General features: G+C 37.6%; 1 protein-coding gene across 10 annotated transcripts in view; it reads right to left on the reverse strand.

Moving 5' to 3' along the window:
- TRPM3 (transient receptor potential cation channel subfamily M member 3) overlaps positions 1 to 21033 on the reverse strand; it is a 563637-nt gene that overhangs the window by 202682 nt on the left and 339922 nt on the right. For all 10 annotated transcript variants that reach the window (XM_032164279.2, XM_032164271.2, XM_032164269.2 and 7 more), the window contains one exon: positions 13162 to 13336. In XM_032164279.2, coding sequence (XP_032020170.1) covers positions 13162 to 13336 — 175 coding nt within the window. The remainder of the gene's footprint in view (positions 1 to 13161; positions 13337 to 21033) is intronic.

Consider the following 21033-nt stretch of genomic DNA (forward strand, 5'->3'; position numbering starts at 1 on the left):
GTTCTATCTTCCGGATAGCCGGATGTCTTATTTTTCCTGTTGGTTTCATGATTCAATGCACTATGTGATGATTGCCTGGTAGTCTTATAGCTACGGGGGTATCTATAAGATTTTGGCTTTATTTCAGTTCATGAAATAAATTCATGGCATGTTGACTCCAAATTCCTATCTTTGCCTCAGCAGACATTGTTAATCTATCACAGTATGCTTTATTCTGCACTGAGATGCAATCTTAGAATCATGTTAATACATCATTCCAGGAAGTCTCTACCAATTTATTGGAGGTGACACTCAGATTTAAACTACAGTTTACCCTTGAACAACAGGGGTTTGAACTGTGCGGGTTCACTTCCACTCCAATTTTTTTTCTTCCTCTGCCACCCCTGAGATAGCAAGACCAACCCCTCCTCTTCTTCCTCCTCCTCTTCAGCCTATTCAATATGAAAACAACAATGATGAAGACCTTTATGATGATCTCTTCCACTTAACGAATAGTAAATATATTTTCTCTTCCTTATGGTTTTCTCAATATTTTCTTTTCTCTAGCTTACTTTATTGTAAAAATATATTATACATGTAACATACAAAATATATGTTGATATGTTACTAGTAAGGCTTTTGGCCAATGAGGAACTATTAGTAGTAAAGTTTTTGGGAAGTCAAAACTTATACATGGATTTTTGACCACATGGGGGGTTGGCAACTCTAACCTCATGTCATTCAAGGGTCAACTGTATTTGTCATCAATGCATTAGAGATAATAAAATCTCAAATTTATTATCAAATGGCAAAAACCAAGGAGATGAAAGGCTTAAACAACTCCAAATTTTAAGTGTGTCTCCAAGACACTGAATCATGGTTCTATGGATTTAGAGGAATGGATTATTTACTGCTTACTCAAGACTTTTGGAGGTTTATGCTCATGAATGGACATTTGCTTTGCATGGAATATCCCAAGAAAACATAATAAATATGTACATCAACTCTAAGAGAGTTGTCCAACAATTAGGATAGTGCAAAAAGATGTTATTGAAACTGAATGGAGACTTTTCTAGACAACAGTAATGCAGACTTGAGTTAATATTGAAATCCTACTTTAATGCATTTTTAGTGTTTCTCTGACTGAAGAAGCTTTTATAGCATGTGTTCACTGCTCTATATAGTTTGCATAAATCCTGTGGTCCATGATCAACATCTGAGAATTGCATGAGGAATCTGGGGAAAATCCATTAAAAACATCCCAAACATTATTTATTATTAATAATACCACTAGGTAAGGCATTAATCCACTATATCCTTAGCAGCTGTAGATCCTAATGTCAGCCAGGTTGATTCAGAATCCATTTCCTCTAAAGGAAAGGAAGGAAACACCAGTACCTTTTATTATTTGCACCTCACTCAGATACATTTGTGGATTTTAAAGCCCTTACTACATCTTTTTGTGAGAGAGGCTAGGTTGTGAAACTTCAGAGAAAATTTACTAGAAATTAAATGGGTAAAGAAATGCATTTGTACACCTCATGGTAAGGCAGAGAAGCCTTGTGACAGCAGGAAGTGCTTGGAGAACAGTGGGGAGGACAGCTCCATTGGGTTGTAGGATGAATGGAAGGTTTGTTGAGTGAGAGCTGGCTCTAGAGAAAAGCTGGGGCCAGGATACAGTGGATCTTGAGTCCAAGCAAAGGAATGTGATCTTGACCTGTAGGTCAGGGGTCTTCAATGGAGTTTCACAGAGAAGCCCCTGGAATTTTGAGGAGGAGCTCCACAGCTGCCTCAGAGCTGCCTTTGTAGGTGAGAGCCGCGCAGAAAGAAGGAGGCTCTAGGAAAATAGTTCTGAAAGTATCGTCTCTGGACCAAAAGCATAGCATCGCCTAAGTATTCCTTTGAAATGCAAATTACCTGACCTCAAGCAGATTTATTGAATTAGAAAATCTGGGGGTGGAGCCAGCAACTGTGAGATTTTTTTTGTAGTTTTTTCCTCTTATTTTAAAAAATGCATATCTAATTGACAAAAATTGTATGTATTTATGGTATTTATGGTATATTTTGATATGTGTATACACTGTGGAATGGCTAGATCAAGCTAATTACCATATGCATTAACTCACATGCTTTCATTTTATTATGGTGAGAAAACTTGAAATCTACTCTCACCAATTTTCAAGTATACAATATATTGTTATTGACTATAGTCCCCATGATGTACGATACATCTCCTGAACTCGTTCCTCCTGTATAGCCATTTGTTTTCACAAGCCCTCTAGGTGATTCTGATGCAGAATAAAATTTGAGAACCATGGTCTAGGCCTCCTATCCCAGCTTTGACAGAGTAAACCTGCACCTTGTCTGTATTACATACTGCACCTCTACCTGAGGTTTCACTTGAGAAAGAATTCAAGGACTTTAAAAAAGTAAAAATCAATCAAAGCAAGCGGGAGGTTAGGACTCTTTAAAGGTTGTTCATTCCAACTGTAAAGTCGAAGGAAGCTGGGGTAGGACACTGCAGATGCTGAGCTTCCATTGCTGGCCCCTGGAACCCTGCCTCTCAGCTGAGAGGACCATCATTCGCCATCAACTAGCACTATTTCACTTCTAAATACCTTTGCTTTCCTCTTCCTTTTTTCTTTCTCTTTTTAGATTGGTTATATATTTTGAGCTAGTCAAAAAATGATTTGCAAAAGAAACAAGGAAATAAGTAAACTGAATGCCCTTAAAAACTCCATGTAAATAAAAATACTAAGCAATAAATCTGTCAGTCCTGTCAAAATGAGTATTTTTATGGCACAGCTTGCTTTTCAGGGAAGAATGTTCAAGTCTGATAAATGTTTGGAACCAAGTACAGCTGTGGGAAAGAGAGAAATGTGGTGATTGATGGTAAATATGTTTTTCAAGTCAACTGGGTTTCAAAGACAAAATTTGGCAGAGGGTACAGAGGGCTTGTGGTAACAACACAGTGACTTGTGAGGAGAATGCAGGTGAGGCCCAGAAACCAAGGAAAGTATTTTTGAAAACATCAGAGAAGTGTGGGCCATAGACCACTCTCAATGGAATTACCTGGGGTTTGGGTTTCATATACAGTTTCTTGGGCCCCACCCCACGTGCATCAAAGTCAGGATATTTAGGGGGAGCTGGATCTCCTAAAGCTCTCTAGGTGATTCTCAGACATGCTGAAGTTTGATAACCACACGTTTATTTGGATTTTTGTTGTTGTTGTTGTTATTGTTAAACAAGTAGCCAAGAGTTAGCTAAGGAAATCTCAGAGGAATGTAATCAATAGAGAGCTTTGAAATCATCACGTGGCATTGATGCGCTTTCTGAAAGTTGTAGATGATGGTTCTTTAAAAGGGATTTCTCTATCATAAAGGATTATGCAACTATGTTTTCTCCGATGTTTGTTCTTTATGTTCAAGGACACTCTTTCCTAAAGAGTTTTGCTCAACTCCACAATCTTTAGAAAAGAGTGTGGAGTTGAGCAATTATAAAGCAAATTTAGTCTTTGTAGGGAGCTGATGAGCCAATTTAGATCAACGAAACTTTTCCTCTCCGTGGTGCTTTCTTCCCTGAAGAGGAAACTCTGGATAATTTTTTTAAAGTCAATGCTTCATTCTTCCCATGTTGATACAACATGAGGGATCAAATAGGGAACTCTAGGACAAATGTATTTATTTTATTTCACACTTTCTTAAATACATGGAGCTACTCTAGCCTTATAGAGCGTGGATACAATAACACAGATGGCAATATGTCTATGTCTTTATATGTACTACAGAGGCAAAAACTGCCGTGGTATTGTCTCCATGACACTTTCTCCATTTACTCCAACCTATGCTTCCTTCTGCCTTCCCAGAATTCAATAATAACATCTAATTGAAAAATTATTTGTTAGTATATTAATTCAAGTAAGATTATGTGTACATTTCTTGAGGAAAGTTATACGACTTTTCATAGCACCCATAGTACCTAAAACAAGCATTCAAAAAATACCTAGTGATTGATTGATTTGAAAAGTTATACTATCAGTTCTACCTTTAAGTCTTCACTTAAATTTTAAGCATATATATATATATATATACACACAGATAATTATAGGGATTAGGGATTAATATATATACTTATGTATATATAAAGTAATCTTATTGGATTAAATTTATTAAATTAAATTAATTTTATTAGTGTATATAAATTTAACACACACACACACAAAACACTGCCACACTGTCTCAATGAATTTGTCCCTTTTACCAATTTTCTTCAATCTTATTCAGATTAATTCTTTCTCTGAGTTGAGTTATATAAGGGAGGGTCAAATATTAGTTCTTCTCAGTCATCCAGGCTGACCCTCAGCTTAGATCCAGTTTTTGATGGAAAAGGGGAAAAGGAAAAATAGAATCATTCTATTGCCATTTTGTGGATATTAACATAACACTGTTCCATTGACAGGATTCTCATGAAGAATGCACCACGCGTTTATTTTACCCTCTGTGCTCTTGTGACCCTTTGTGCCTTTATCAAAGCACACATGACCTTCTAGTTATCTTCACTTGTGTCTATGTTTTAGTCCTCATTATAAAGTCCTTGACAGCTAGGGCCGTGCCTTATTCATCTTCCAACAGGCCCATGCATATAATAGGCACTCAATAAATGTTAACTTGGAAAACAGTTTATAAAAATGACCCTTTTAATAGATAAAACCATCAGTGTTCTTTGTCTGTACGAGATGTTTCCAAGGTTTCCCTTCTGAGAAAGTTATAAAAAAGAATCAAGTTTTGACATGATTCCTCATAGAAAATTTTAGAAAAGAGACAAGATGAAATTTACAAAAACTATAATGGATACATGAAGCCAGCATGCTTGATATGTCTCCTTTATTCTCACTTGACATTCCAATTATGTCTAAATCATGCTGGAATACAAACCATTGAGATCAATTACATTCTTTTGGCAGGTCTTATACAGACAAATGATAAGGGTTTGACACCCTTCAGCTTTAGATGGAAATCTCTGGAGCAGCAGGAGAAAACAATAGTGACCACTGCACAGAATGACAGGCCTTAGGGATTACAGACTACACTTGGGTTTCTAAAACGTCTAGCTTTCAGCTTGAGGAGATTTTGGGCTGAGACAATGGGGTTTTCTAGATATAAAATCATGTCATCTGCAAACGGGGACAGTTTGATTTCCTCTTTTCCTAATTGAATACCCTTTATTTCCTTCTCCTGCCTCATTGCCCTGGCCAGAACTTCCAACACTATGTTGAATAGGAGTGGTGAGAAAGGGCATCCCTGTCTTGTGCCAGTTTTCAAAGGGAATGCTTCCAGTTTTTGCCCATTCAGTATGATATTGGCTGTGGGTTTGTCATAGATAGCTCTTATTATTTTGAGATACGTCCCATCAATACCTAATTTATTGAGAGTTTTTAGCATGAAGGTTGTTGAATTTTGTCAAAGGCCTTTTCTGCATCTATTGAGATAATCATGTGGTTTTTGTCTTTGGTTCTGTTTATATGCTGGATTACATTTATTGATTTGTGTATGTCGACCCAGCCTTGCATCCCAGGGATGAAGCCCACTTGATCATGGTGGATAAGCTTTTTGATGTGCTGCTGAATTCGGTTTGCCAGTATTTTATTGAGGATTTTTGCATCAATATTCATCAAGGATATTGGTCTGAAATTCTCTTTTTTGGTTGTGTCTCTGCCAGGCTTTGGTATCAGGATAATGCTGGCCTCATAAAATGTGTTAGGGAGGATTCCGTCTTTTTCTATCGATTGGAATAGTTTCAGAAGGAATGGTACCAGTTCCTCCTTGTACCTCTGGTAGAATTCGGCTGTGAATCCATCAGGTCCTGGACTCTTTTTGGTTGGTAAGCTATTGATTATTGCCACAATTTCAGAACCTGTTATTGGTCTATTCAGAGATTCAACTTCTTCCTGGTTTAGTCTTGGGAGGGTGTGTTTGTCGAGGAATTTATCCATTTCTTATATATTTTCTGGTTTATTTGCATAGAGGTGTTTGTAGTATTCTCTGATGGTAGACTGTATTCCAGCAACTTCAGCAAAGTCTCAGGATACAAAATCAATGTAAAAAAATCACAAGCATTCTTGTACACCAATCACACACAAACAGAGAGCCAAATCATGAGTGAACTCCTGTTCACAATTGCTTGAAAGAGAATAAAATACTGAGGAATCCAACTTACAAGGGACGCAAAGGACCTCTTCAAGGAGAACTACAAACCACTGCTCAATAAAATAAAAGAGGATACAAACAAATGGAAGAACATTCCATGCTCATGGGTTGGAAGAATCAATATCGTGAAAATGGCCATACTGCCCAAGGTAATTTATAGATTCAATGCCATCTCCATCAAGCTACCAATGACTTTCTTCACAGAATTGGAAAAAACTACTTTAAAGTTCATATGCAACCAAAAAAGAGCCCGCATTGCCAAGTCAATCCCAAGCCAAAAGAACAAAGCTGGAGGCATCATGCTACCTGACTTCAAACTATACTACAAGACTCAGTAACCAAAACAGCATGGTACTGATACCACAACAGAGACACAGATCAATGGAACAGAACAGAGCCCTCAGAAATAATGCCACATATCTACAACTATCTGATCTTTGACAAACCTGACAAAAACAAGCAATGGGGAAAGGAAACCCTATTTAATAAATGGTGCTGGGAAAACTGGCTAGCCATATGTAGAAAGCTGAAACTGGATCCCTTCCTTACACCTTATACAAAAATTAATTCAAGATGGATTAAAGACTTACATGTCAGACCTAAAACCATAAAAACCCTAGAAGAAAACCTAGGCAATACCATTCAGGACATAGGCATGGGCAAGGACTTCATGTCTAAAACATCAAAAGCAATGGCAACAAAAGCCAAAATTGACAAATAGGACCTAATTAAACTAAAGAGCTTCTGCACAGCAAAAGAAACTACCATCAGAGTGAACAGGCAACCTACAAAATGGGAGAAAATTTTTGCAACCTACTCATCTGACAAGGGCCTAATATCCAGAATCTACTATGAACTCAAACAAATTTACAAGAAAAAAACAAACAACCCCATCAAAAAGTGGGCAAAGGACATGAACAGACACTTCTCAAAAGAAGACATTTATGCAGCCAAAAGACACATGAAAAAATGCTCATCATCGCTGGCCATCAGAGAAATGCAAATCAAAACCACCGTGAGATACCATCTCACACCAGTTAGAATGGCCATCATTAAAAAATCAGGAAACAACAGGTGCTGGAGAGGATGTGGAGAAATAGGAACACTTTTACACTGTTGGTGGGAGTGTAAACTAGTTCAACCATTGTAAAAGTCAGTGTGGCGATTCCTCAGGGATCTAGAACTAGAAATACCATTTGACCCAGCCATCCCATTACTGGGTATATACCCAAAGGACTATAAATCATGCTGCTATAAAGACACATGCACACGTATGTTTATTGCGGCACTATTCACAATAGCAAAGACTTGGAACCAACCCAAACGTCCAACAACGATAGACTGGATTAAGAAAATGTGGCACATATACACCATGGAATACTATGCAGCCATAAAAAATGATGAGTTCATGTCCTTTGTAGGGACATGGATGAAACTGGAAACCATCATTCTCAGTAAACTATCGCAAGGACAAAAAACCAAACACTGCTTGTTCTCACTCATAGGTGGGAATTGAACAATGAGAACTCATGGACACAGGAAGGAGACCATCGCACTCCGGGGACTGTTGTGGGGTGGGGGGATGTGGGAGGGACAGCATTAGGAGATATACCTAATGCTAAATGACAAGTTAATGGGTGCAGCACACCAACATAGCACATGGATACATATGTAACAAACCTGCCCATTGTGCACATGTACCCTAAAACTTAAAGTATAATAATAATAAAAAAATTAAAAAATAAAAATAAAATGTCTAGCTTTCTGGTGACTTTCTCATACCTTTGGTCATTTTGATGTATATTTGCAGAGAAACACGCTTTTGCCACATCTCTGCTAGCAATACATAGTTACATAATTTGATGCCATACAACATTTTTTTTTGTTTTTCATCTCCAGTTAGCATTCATTTATGTCTTTGCCTCAGCTAATCAAATAATGTAGGGACCCTTATTAAACATCCTTTAAACAGGAAAGTCAAATTTTTATTAGAAATGTATTATCTATTCTCCTGCTCCCAAGCCATTGCTCATTTATTCTTCACAATATCCAGTACAAATTCCACTGACACACAAAAATGTGAACAGTCTCTTGGTGTTTTCCCCATTGATAACTTCCCAAAAGTTAGTAACAGATGACTACAAAACTTGAGGGCTGTCTGCTACCAGAAAGCTCTGCTTCTTGTCCTAAAGTATCTAAAAATGGTAAATACAGATGATTATCTCTGGAATGAAGATGCCAAAATAAACATAAAAATCAGTAATAAAATTTGGATGAACGAGGAGCAACATTTTAGAACACAAACGCATTTGGATACCTTTTTCACACTGACATTTTTTATGGGTGAAGTACTTGCTCACTGATTGACAAATGACGGGCTAGACAACATTTCTCTGCAATCTGACACTTTGGTTGACCATTATCAGGCAAAGTAATCTCTGATTTCAATGTCAGGAGTCTACATCCTGAAACGTATGGTACCCCCAACTATGAGTACTACAGTTCATATTGCTCAAACACAAAAAGTACAATGTTAGTATTAAAAAACTTAGGTGATTCAATTACTATTTGGGTAGCATGAATCTCTTTAACTTTGTCATGTTTAGTCATTCATGATTTAGAAATAAAATTTGATAATATTTCTAAAGCAACAAAATTAATTAGGGAAAGTGACTAAATTTTAATTAATCAATGACTCATTCTAAACTATGACAGATGAGAAATAGAAAATCCATTATGCCAATGAGAAAAAAATGGGAGTTTGACCATTTCTTTCAGGTACTATATGCCACAGAGCAGAGATAGGGAAAAAGAGACTCAAACAAGAATTTAATTGCAATTGTCTCTTAGTTTATCCAAACCCATTTGGATTGTAATAGATGCAGTCTGTCTTTTTCTATCCTAAGTAATCTCATCTACCAAAACTAATCAGTTTTGTCAATTACAAATTACTTCCAAAGTGATCGTTTTTCAAATTCACATTCTAGAAGGGAATTCAAAGATAAAACATAAAGTTCACTAAGGTTAAAATGTAAGGCTTTTTTTTTTTTTTTACTCTTTTAAGATTATAAAATTAAAGGCTCTATAGCTGAATAGTTCTTGGCTCTGTATTATTTAAGAATCTTTAAATTAACTTAAAACATTTTTAATCATATTTAAGTTACCAAAGTAATTGGAAAGATACTGATGCAGCCCTGAAATAAAGGTTTCATAAACAGGATGTATCTGTTCTCTATATCCAATTCTATTTGTACAGTGATGCACATTTATATAGATTTGTTCGTATGATCATATAGTTGTGGATTTACATTTATTTGCAGTGAAACATTTCCAACACTGTTGGACTTTATTAGAAATCAAAGAAGAAATCCTTCCTGGTGAATAAGGTCTGGGTGGGCCATTTTTCTTTTTCTTAACATAAAGCACACTACTGCAAGATCATGTTATTTGGAAATGATTTTTAAAATTGGCTGCACATGTGTGGCTAGACAATTTCTTATCAAGCTAAATAAACATGATTAAATTCTTGAAGTTATTCAGGTAGCACAGAGAAACATTCTGACTTCATTTTATCATGATGAATTTATAATTGCTTTCCTGGAGCAAGAGCACACTTTTATCATAACACTACATATAAAATACAACTTCTCTTTAGACTTCTATTTTCTTAATAACCATTTCTAAATGTTTCTTAAAATTTTTAAAGTTTTAATTTTAAAACATCTTAAGATAAAAAATTATACTTAATTCTTTACCTCCGCACTAGTTACATGCATAAACTCACATTCTTTGATAAGCAGCCATTGTTCATAGTTTGTGTAGATCCCATATAGATTGTGCTTTTGCATATTTTGACTATAAAAAATTACAACAAAAACTGCTAATTAAAGTTAAAAGAGGATGATATTTTTGGCTGTGCACGGTGGCTCACGCCTGTAATCCCAGCACTTTGGGAGGCCGAGGTGGGAAGATCACGAGGTCAGGAGATCGAGACCATCCTGGCTAACACAGTGAAACCCTGTCTCTACTAAAAATACAAAAAATCAGCCAGGGGTGGTGGCAGGTGCCTGCAGTCCCAGCTACTTGGGAGGCGGAGGCAGGAGAATGGGGTGAACTCAGGAGGTGGAGCTTGCAGTGAGCTGAGATCGCATCACTGCACTCCAGCCTGGGCGACAGCGTGAGACTCCATCTCAAAAAAAAAAAAGAAAGAAAAAGAAAACATGGTATTTTTGACTTTTAATTTTGGGGTTGGTGTATAATGGTCTAGGTAATAAAAGGGAAACAATCCCCAGGACACGGGGTTGATCAGCTTGGACATTGGTTTACAACCAGGAATGTACTGCTTTTGATTTCTTTGGAATATCAATAGTAATAATAATAATACTAAAGTATAATGAAAAGAGGAAGCTGAAGACAACTGAAGTGCATTTGAATATTTACAAAACAGTATCACTGAAGTACTATATGAGGAACACTACAGCACATACCATAAAACACATTTCAGTACATGTTCATAATATACCAGCAGGGATTCTGGCCTGGGATCTTAGGCTGTGTGGCTTTGGACAAAGCACTTAATTTAAATAATCTTAATTTAAATAATAATTTAATTTAAATAATCTAGGTCCCATCCAGTTCTAAAATACATAACCTTGCCTCCATATTAAAGCAGGAAGGGCAATCTAAGTATTTTAACATATTTATATTTAACTTATTAAATATTTTAACATTTTCAAGGTAGACAATCCAAGATCATGATAAATAATAGGCACTAAGTCCTGGCTTTCATTGTGTATACACCTGAGAAACCTGAAATGCTGAGGTGAACAGTGTACTTTTCCATGAGTTTTCTGAAAAAACAAAACAAACAAACAAAAAAACCCAGGAAAACAAAAGGTGCATTCTGAATGCAAATTTGCATCTACTTTGTAGGAATACCATAAAATAATTTGGAAACTAAAAAGTAAGAAATAAGCCAAAGCTAAAAACTGTATTAAAACTATTAAGTTTATTTCTGAAAAATAGAACAAACTGCTAGATTTAGAGAAAGGAGAACCTTGGTTAATTTTTCTTTCTTTTTTTTTCTTTTTTAAAGAGAGTTTCGCTCTTGTTGCCTAGGCTGGAGTGCAATGGCACGATCTTGGCGCACTGCAACTGCAACCTCTGCCTCCTAGGTTCAAGCGATTATCCTGCCTCAGCCTCCCAAGTAGCTGGGATTACAGACACGTGCCACCACACCTGGCTAATTTTTGTATTTTTAGTAGAGATGGGGTTTCACCATGTTGGTCAGGCTGGTCTTGAACTCCTGACCTCAAGTGATCCACCTGCCTTGGCCTCCCAAAGTGCTGGGATTATAGGCGTGAGCCACTGTGCCCAACCCTTGGTTAAATTTTTAATAAAACAAAGCACAATTCAGAATCTTGAACTCTGGGTTGGTTGTAAACATAGAGAAGTCTGGGTACATACTCACTTTTTAGGTTCTGAGCTATAAAATGGACCAATATTTACTATAAAAAATAATAGTAATTTAACTAAATTTAAAGAGTTCTGACCTATAAAATGGACCAATATTTACTATCAAAATATAATAGTAATTTAACTAAATTTGCCAGTAAAGAAAACTCCACCTTTGAGTTTATAAAAATTAGAATTTTTTTTTTTTTTTTTTTTTGGTATCAGAGCTTTCGGGTTTGCAGTGTTAAGCTGGAGGCTCAATGCCTTTTGTTATTCCTCATTTCACAAACATAGGTTCATCTACTAACTAGGTAGGCGTACTGTTTTAATGGCTTATGTGGAGTACTGGGCTGCTGTCAAAGATGAGGAAGGGGATGGGGAGAGATGGGATGGTACTGACTTGCCATGCTCAGTCTCTATTTAAATAAAGCAGGCTGGGTACAAGAGGGATGGGTACGAGAGGGATGGAGGAGGGAGCATCCTGCTGTAGGTAAGATCACTTGTATTTTTGTTTTGTAATACTTGTCTACTTACTAGACTTACTGTGAGCATCTTGAGAGTGGCAATTAATTGTATGTTTTTCTTTTTTACATCTTAATGTTTGGCCTAGTACATGGCACCCAGGAAACACTTAATGTATATTTATAAAAGGCATGAATAAAAGACCATCATCTCATTTGGAGCTTTCCCCTTCCCCAAAATTTCATGTGATAGGGGAATTGATTGGATTAGGAAGTTCTTACTTAAAACACCAATGGCTCCCCTGAGTTTTACCCGCTTAATCTCACTCACACCTTGGGATGGTTTATTTTGATCTAATAATCTGCAAGAGTGCCTGGATTTCAGCATTTGCTCAATGGGAAGTTGGATTGGAGGGGAGTGCTGTGAAGGGGGAATCTTTCCTGGGGTTGGGGGTTTTGGACTGTTGAAAGTAGCATTAGGAGCCTAACAGACCAAGGAAAGGGCATGAGGGGTTCAAGAGGAGTTTACAAAGGACCAGAGTAGTGACCATTAGAGAGATTTGACTTTCCCAGCCCGTCTAGAGAAGCCTGATGGTACGGTCTACCACATATCTTCACAGTGGCTTTGCAATGCTGGTGTTTGGAGGCCAAGCCTGGAAGCTGAACAACCCAGCTTCTCTGAAGTTACCAACCTGATCCATCTGGTACAGACTGGCTGTGCTTCATGTGTTAAAACTCAATTCTTGCTTCTCCTTACTGGGAGGAGGAGAAGGAGATACGAAGAGAAGAAAAAGGAGACCACAGCCTATGACCTCCTCTCTTTTCCTCACCCTTTTCATTATCCGTGTAGCTTTCATAGAATTTCCCACTACATAGGACATTTATAATATGTTTCTCTGTTCTTCACCACAGCCCTCCCATGACAGACATTTTTTAGACAATTTGTTCATAGCTTGTTTTGATCTGAGGTCTTGGTTGAGCTACTGAAAACATAATCCACTCATACCCTCGTTTCCAAACAGGCTTTAAGGTTCTTCCACGGGGCCTGGAAAGTTACCTACCCGCCTTCTTCTGAGTATTTATGCCCAAAGGCCAGGATGTCCGATGCCCGTCCACTCCCATCACAGACAACCACCGGCACGGGAGGGGTGTCTCGAAGGTACTCCAAAACAATCGAGATCACGTTGGGTCCTCCTTCCACTATGAGTGCCACCACGGGAACACCTTGACCGATTCCTGCATTAAAAAAGGAAAAGAAAAGGAAAAAAAGAGAAAAGAACACAAAGCCAGCAAACCAAAGAAACAAAAAGAGAAACAAAAAGCACAAACTAAAATTACTGAGAACGGGGGAGGTAGCAACATATGAAGGGATACAGTACTGAGCAAAAATTTACAGAAAACCCTTCAGCCAAATTTTCCCACCAGAAAGTCTATTTGACTTTGCCCTCTCCCGTCAGCTCTCAGGATGCTGGGGTCAGTGAAGGCATGGGGTTCCATACTTTACAGGGGAGGGCCTGGGGTGAGGAGGGAGAAAAAGAAATTAGTCAACAGACAAAGCACCAGACCAGCAACCAAGAGCGTGGAAGCCGAACATGATCTGAAGCAAGTCTTATCTTTCCAATGAGTCTGTTTCCTATATGAAAAGCAGGAAGTTAAAAAATGCCATCTGAAGTTATCACAGGGGTAAGAAAATGCCTACATGGCTCTTTTTATTAAACACTATCAAAATCAGCTGGGGACATATTTTAACTTGTTGAATCAACTACTGGCTGAATTCTGGGTCTGTCTTTGACCATAGATGATCAGATTGATTATTAATTTTATTTTTTTTGATGAGTCTGTTTCCTATATGAAAAGTAGGAGTTAAAAAATGCCACCTCCCTGAAGTTATCACAGGGGTAAGAAAATGCCTACATGGCTTTTTTTATTAAACACTATCAAAATCAGCTGGGGACATATTTTAACTTGTTAAATCAACTACTGGGTGAATTCTGGGTCTATCTTTGACCATAGATGATCAGGCTGATTATTAATTTTTTTTTTTTTTGAGATGGAGTCTCACTCTGTTATCCAGGCTGGAGTGCAGTGGCACAATCTCAGCACACTGCAACTTCTGCTTCCCAGGTTCAAGCAATTCTCCTGCCTCAGTCTCCGAAGTAGCTGGGATTACAGGCACGTCCACCATGCTCAGCTAATTTTTGTATGATTATTGATTCTTAACAGCACGATTGTCAAGATGAATTACCCAGGAGATACGGTATCTGCCATCTGCCATTATCGCATCTGCCACTACTGAGCAAGGAGCTAGGCACGTGATGTGAGTTCAGTAAACATTTGTTGGATTCAGTTGAATTAAGTGTTTCCCAAAAGTATTTAAGCTATTTATGCTGAGCCAGAAGACATTGCTGTTTTCAGGTGAAAATTGCTTTAATTGCTGTATGCATGGTTCAACCTAACCTTAAAGAGAAATAATAAAATCAAATGTCCATGAGAGACATGATGAGAAAGAAGAATTCATTTTTAAGTGACATTTCAAGTATGATTTATCATTGAATAACTTCCTTTTGTTCAATTTGGTATCACATTGTATTTTTTCTCTCTGCTGCCTCAGAATAGTTAAGGAATTGAGCAGTACCATAAAAATGAGCTGACCTTAGAGGGCACACACAGCAGTTATCTTAAAAAAGAAATAATCAAAATTCTGTACCACTCCCATAAATATAAACTAAAATAAAACAACTCTTGGACATCTGAGTTCTCCCTTTTACTTCTTTTGCTATGCTTTTATCTGATGTCAAGAAACTGCTTCCCCGTAATGAGTAATAGTTTAGGATTTGATTTCTTGCTTGGGTAAAAGATATTTTTGACTTATGTGACCTGTTTTACTTCTAAAGTATAAATACTTTAGTCTCCTAGGGCTTTATCTCCTTTAACTTGATGTTTTTCCTGGTGTGATTTTCATCTTAAAAGAATAATCCAAATTGCCAGTTACACAAAAGTGGGTGCTGTCTTGCATGTCCACTTAAAACACGTAAAAGAAAATGATGATTGTTGATCAAGGCAAGATGCCAAGATTTCTTTCAGTTCCTACAGGGAACCGGGAGAGACAAGTGACCTGGAGACCCATTCGTTTTCTGTGGATGGGGAGGTCTTGAGAATTACTCTTTCAAATCCAAGGAGAGGGAAGTGAAAGGCCTTGCTGTTCTGTTTTGACCCAGGAGCCCTTAGTGACTCAAAGGATAGGTCGCCTTAAGGCTCTCTTTGGGTGTCTGTAAAGGAGACAGTTTCCTTATTGCTGCTGATTATGAAGATTGAGTAAATTCCTGTTGAAAGGTACTTTAAAGATTAAGGGCTGGCCAGGCACGGTGGCTCATGCCTGTAATCCCAGCACTTTGGAAGGCCAAGGTGGGTGGTTCACCAAAGGCCAGGAGTTTGAGAACAGCCTGGCCAACGTGGCGAAACCCTGTCACTACTAAAAATACCGGAAAAAAAAAATTAGCTGGGCGTGGTGGCAGGTGCCTGTAATCCCAGCTGCTTGGGAGGCTAAGGCTGGAGAACTGCTTGAACCTGGGAGGCAGAGGCTGTAGTGAGCCAGATCTCATGATTGTGCTCCAGCCTGGGCAGCAAGAGTGAAACTCCATTTCAAAAAATAAAGTAAAAACAAAAACAGATTAAGGGCTAACTTGAAATGTTAACACAACATTTCTCTTTGGGAGGAGAATTTGCTCTCATAAAAAATCCACCCCATAGGGATTTGTATTTTATAACATGCCTTCAAAAAGGTAGCCTATTTTCCATTGTTAAAAGTTATTTTATGAAGTATTTCCCAAAGTATTATGTTGGTGCAAAAGTAATTGTGTTTTTTGCCATGCTATTTATTTTTTTCCCTGGATTTGCTTTAGCACATGCTCCTATGTCATTGACTTTGTATTAAGGAACAATACCCTATACCTGCTGTTTTATATCAGATGATATATTTAGATCCCTTCTAAGATCTTCTAAGACATCCTAGAATTTGCCAAGTTCTAGGACTCTTGGATTCTGTTGGTGGAATCTTTACTCCAACTCACAGACCAAGTGTGATCCACTCAGTGTTCTCGTGGAGGGAGAAGTACTTAGCATGGACCTTCTACCGTGTTCCAGTGATCTACAAGACAGCAGGAAAGATGGCTGGAAACCTCCTCTCCCTTTGAGAGCATACATAATTAAAGGATCAAATCTCATAGGTTGATTTGTTTGAGAGTAATACATGGTCAGTTTATTCTCTGTCAATATATTTGTCAATGTATCAAAATATTATAACTTCTGGAAGTACAGAAAGATTTTCAGGAAAATGATTTCCTATATTTGAAGTAAAACTAATTACCAATTAAAATGATGAAAACAAACATATTAATCCAGAGCTGAACACACACACACACACACACACAGACACACACACACACACACACACACAGAGTCAAATTTTGTGCCAAAAATGGAATGTAGCAAACTGTCATCTTTTTCATAAATATTGAATATATCTATGCTTCCAAATTCTCTCTTATTTTTTTCAGTGATAATACATGGACATTTGTTCCATGGATAACAAAAGCCTTTATAGGCTACAAACAAAAGCAGTTTTGAATTTCTTAGTTATGAGAGGTAGAAAATCAAACTATGCCTAAAACTATCATGCTTAGTGTAACTTAACCAAGATCTGTTAACATTAAACCTTTCTGTCAGGTCACACACACAGTTACACACATACACATATTGTCTTTATTTCTGGCAAAAGAAAATGACATCAGATAACTAGTAATGACCTAAAGTAGTCTGTAGCCTATTCTTAGAATATGTTTGTGAATTTTATGAAAGCTAGGGACCCGTTCTCCAGAAAAGTAAACATACAGGTGGGTAGACACAAAAATGTTTCTACGCAATTTGAGGGGCTTTATGGATTCTTGAAAGCTATCTTAGCTGATCATAAGCCTATGAATACTTTGTTAATGGACCCTTGAAAAACCCCACCGTAAATTAAGCACATTGATACATCTGCAAAAGACATCTGTTTGTGTTATTTTGTGAAACTCACTGAGGCTTCTGACACAAGTTCTAGGATAAATTTTTGAACAAAATTCTATGCCCAGGAGGACTATATCCTATTATTATTGCCCAGTTATATTGATTGGCTAAACCTTCCACAGTGAAACACTGGGTAAAGCAGTGGTCTCCAACCTTTTTGACACCAGGGACCGGTTTCATGGAAGACAATTTTTCCATGGACGCCGGAGGGGGGATGGTTTTGGGATGGTTCAAGTGCATTGCATTTATTATGCACTTTACTTCTATTATTATTACATTGTAATATATAATAAAATAATTATACAAGTCACCATAAGGTAGACTCAGTGGGAGCCCTGAGCTTGCTTTCCCATCTAGGGTTCCCATGGTCCCATCTAGGTATGATGGGTGACTGTGACAGATCATCAGGCATTAGGTTCTCATAAGGAGCACGCAACCTAGATACCGTATATGCACAGTTCACAATAGGGCTCACGCTCCTATGCAGCTGATCTGAGAGGAGGCAGAGTTCAGGTGATAATGTGAGTGATGGGGAGTGACTGTAAATACAGATGAAGCTTCGCTCACTTGCCAGCCACTCACCTATGGCCTGGCTCCTAATAGGACATAGACCGGTACCAGTCTGCAGACAGGGGGTTGGGGACTCCTGGTTAGAATATCACCCCACTCTCTCTCCATTCTCCTCTTTCTTGTTTTTTTTTTCTGTTCACACTTTTTTTCTAAATTACAGCTCAAACACAGGATATTTAAACAACTTTAGCAAGATTCACAATCTTACAAATTAGAATCTGCAGGATAAGACTTCATAGAAAAGAAACAGCTTTTTAGAATGTCAAGAATGCTACATTTTTTATTTGTGACATAAAGAAAACATTTTGGGAATCCACTGCATATCCAGCTGGGCTGGATTCATAGGGCTCACTGCCATTTTCTTTATGCCCATAAAGAAACTGATGTAAGTTCCTTTGAAGAGCCTTACAAATTTGTGTCGCTCAGCTAAACCTACTGGTCATTCACTGAAAACAAATGAATAAAGTAAAAGGTTGTTTAGATTTAATTTAAAAGATACAGTCTGTAGGAAAAAAAATTACCTAGATTCTTCCAGGTCCCTTTTTTGGTGAATACTTGTTGTTTGGTTTTGGAATGAAGTAAGCCAATTCCTTAGTTGATTGCAGTCATTTTTCATTTTCTACCATCACCAAAGACTTGCCATAGTTCTCAGAACTTTCCATTAGAATTTTATTTGAGAGCAATGTAAGGTTGTTTTAAGCAGGAATAGGCAAAATGCTTGCCACACTCTCCAGCTTTTGCAATTTTGGAACTGGAAACATTAGAGCATACGAAAATGTGAGCTTGAGTAACAGGATTTAACAGCTCTGCATTCTACAGGGTTTTAGGTTACCCTAGGGCTTTCTAAATACATACTGAACCCTAAGTCCTTGCATAAGATAACCTCTTAGACTTTTGTCACATTTTGTTTCAACTGCTAGGCAATTCAGCCGGGGCTCCCAATAAAGCTGAAAGTGTCTAAATTGCCATAAGAAAAGACTGGGTGAGGCATTGTGAGGGAGAGAGGTGTCAGGAATGAAAGAATGTCTTAAAATTCTAGGGAGTCTTTCTTCTTCTTTTTAAACAGCAATTAACTCTCTCTGCTGATATGAAACCATAATCTATGATCAGCTTAGCTATTTGTGAAAATATTTGGTGTGTAATAGTAAAATGCCTGGGTAAAATTTCAATCAAACTATATTAACTGTTAGGTTTTATGTCAAGGTCACCCACAGATGATCTAAAGTGCGTATGGGCCTGAAGGATAATCTATTTGCTGTTGGAAACTGGCTCACATTTACATGGATATAGAGCATAGAAGATCATTCTCTACCTACATCTTAATGACTATAGGCCACAGATCATGATTATTACAGTATAGGTCACTTAAAAAGGGGATTTGCACTTTATGTGAGAGATAACTTCCTGAAGTTCTTGAACAATTCCATACTAAGTCTATCAGTGGTGGCTAGATACTTGTGTTTACTAGCTAAAGCACGTCCCAATAACATGAACACAGTTAGCAATTCCTTGCCTTGCCATCTCCAGGGTTACGTGATTTTTGTTGATTTAAATGTCTGTGTAGAGAATTCATGTACTTTGATATTATGCATCCATGGAGAGAGAGCAGTCAAGCTATTTTGCCTCATTTTAATGGGTAACAAATTAATATCTACTTGAGAAATAACGGCTGAAGTTTGCCCACTACCACAGCTCTTTACAAATAGTTTCAGAATTCGATTCTTGATGTCTTTAACTAATGCATCTCTTCTGTGGTCTGGAAAGTGTGAGATGAATTTATGAAAACTACATAAATCTGATAATCAGTTGTGCCTGAAAACATTCAAAAGTATTTTTTTTTCTTAGTAAGTTTAAGGTGCTTCTTACAATTAGGAAGATTCCCAGTTGTGAATACATGAATATTCAGGTACAACTGTGGAAATATTATTGTACAGACAGAGAATATTTTAATACATTATATTTTTGCAAGAGGAAATGTGACTAGAAACCTTTGAGCTATTTAGGAGCAGAGTGAGCCCAAGAAAACATCTAGGGATGACATTTGAAAATAAATGCATCTCATTTTAACTAGAATGTCTCTTAGGTCTTCTATGGAAGCAGGTATTTTGGATATTGCCTTCATGTTATAGAGTTAGGAGAAATTATCTATTCAAGACAGCCTAACTATAACTGGAATGTGTCTGACCTTACTTGTAAATGGTTAATAAACTCAGATATCTTTTATTGAAAATCCATGATGTACCCAAGTGGTGAATGCCAGTCCCAATGCAAACCAATCCTGTACGCTATACAATTTTTTGCCACTATAATCCTGCACTTAAATTGATGCTCAGGAAAGCATTTGGAAATAGGAAGTACCACACAAGCTATTAAACAGTCGACACGCAACAAAATGTTTCACTTCTAAATACTTATGATTCTCTAGACAGGAAGAAATTCCTTGAAAGATGGCTTGGGTCCTTCCCTGAGGTTGGAACTTCCCAAGGCATATGTTTCCAACCCACTTTGGGACTAGGCAAGGGTAAAAATAACATGAATTTCTTAAATGTCTTTTTCTCTTATTACCAGTTTCTATGGCAACTCCCTTACTGATATTTAACTTAATGGACCCCCTCTATGTACAATCTTTTCATATTTAAAGCTAATAACAATACTCCAGAATAACATGCTTGTATATTTTATCTTGGCATGTGAAATGTTAGCAAATTTTTGGCTGGAGATATGGGGATGTCAAGACACTGAAAATATAGAGTTTGGATTAATTAGAATGCCTTCCTCACACAGTGATAAAAAATCGAAAACTGATGATGCATAGCGTATCTTTTCCTAGGGACTGAGAATGCAGAATATATTAAATTAATATGGCAAACTCTGCATTTTTTTTTCTGTTTGTTTTCAATACAGCTAAACAAATCTATTTTGTGCATTATCAGTGCTCCAGGCATTTTCACAGCAATCCTGTATTAACGCCCATTGATTGGCCTTCTTTTGGGGCACTGCCTTCTTGCTTTGCTTTCTATCTAGTAATCAGAGGACAAAGAACAGAAGCTGGGCAGTGGATGAGTGGATTGAATGGGAAGTCCTCTAAGCTAGCCAAAGAGGTCAGTGTGGCATGTGTACTGAAAACTCTCATGGTGTCCGCCCTATCCCCTCTCCCTTATCAGAGAACAGACCCGTCCACTGCATAGAAGGGGCAGCCCTGCTTGACTTTTTTCAAAGCTGGCTGGACTTACATGGATATCAGACCTGCAGTGAGCCAGATTTGCTTTCCTGGGATTGAAGTGGAGATCCTGAGCCCA

The sequence above is a fragment of the Hylobates moloch genome, unplaced genomic scaffold (genome assembly GCF_009828535.3).
Source record: "Hylobates moloch isolate HMO894 unplaced genomic scaffold, HMol_V3 SCAFFOLD_10, whole genome shotgun sequence".
In the NCBI taxonomy this organism is placed as follows: Eukaryota; Metazoa; Chordata; class Mammalia; order Primates; family Hylobatidae; genus Hylobates; species Hylobates moloch.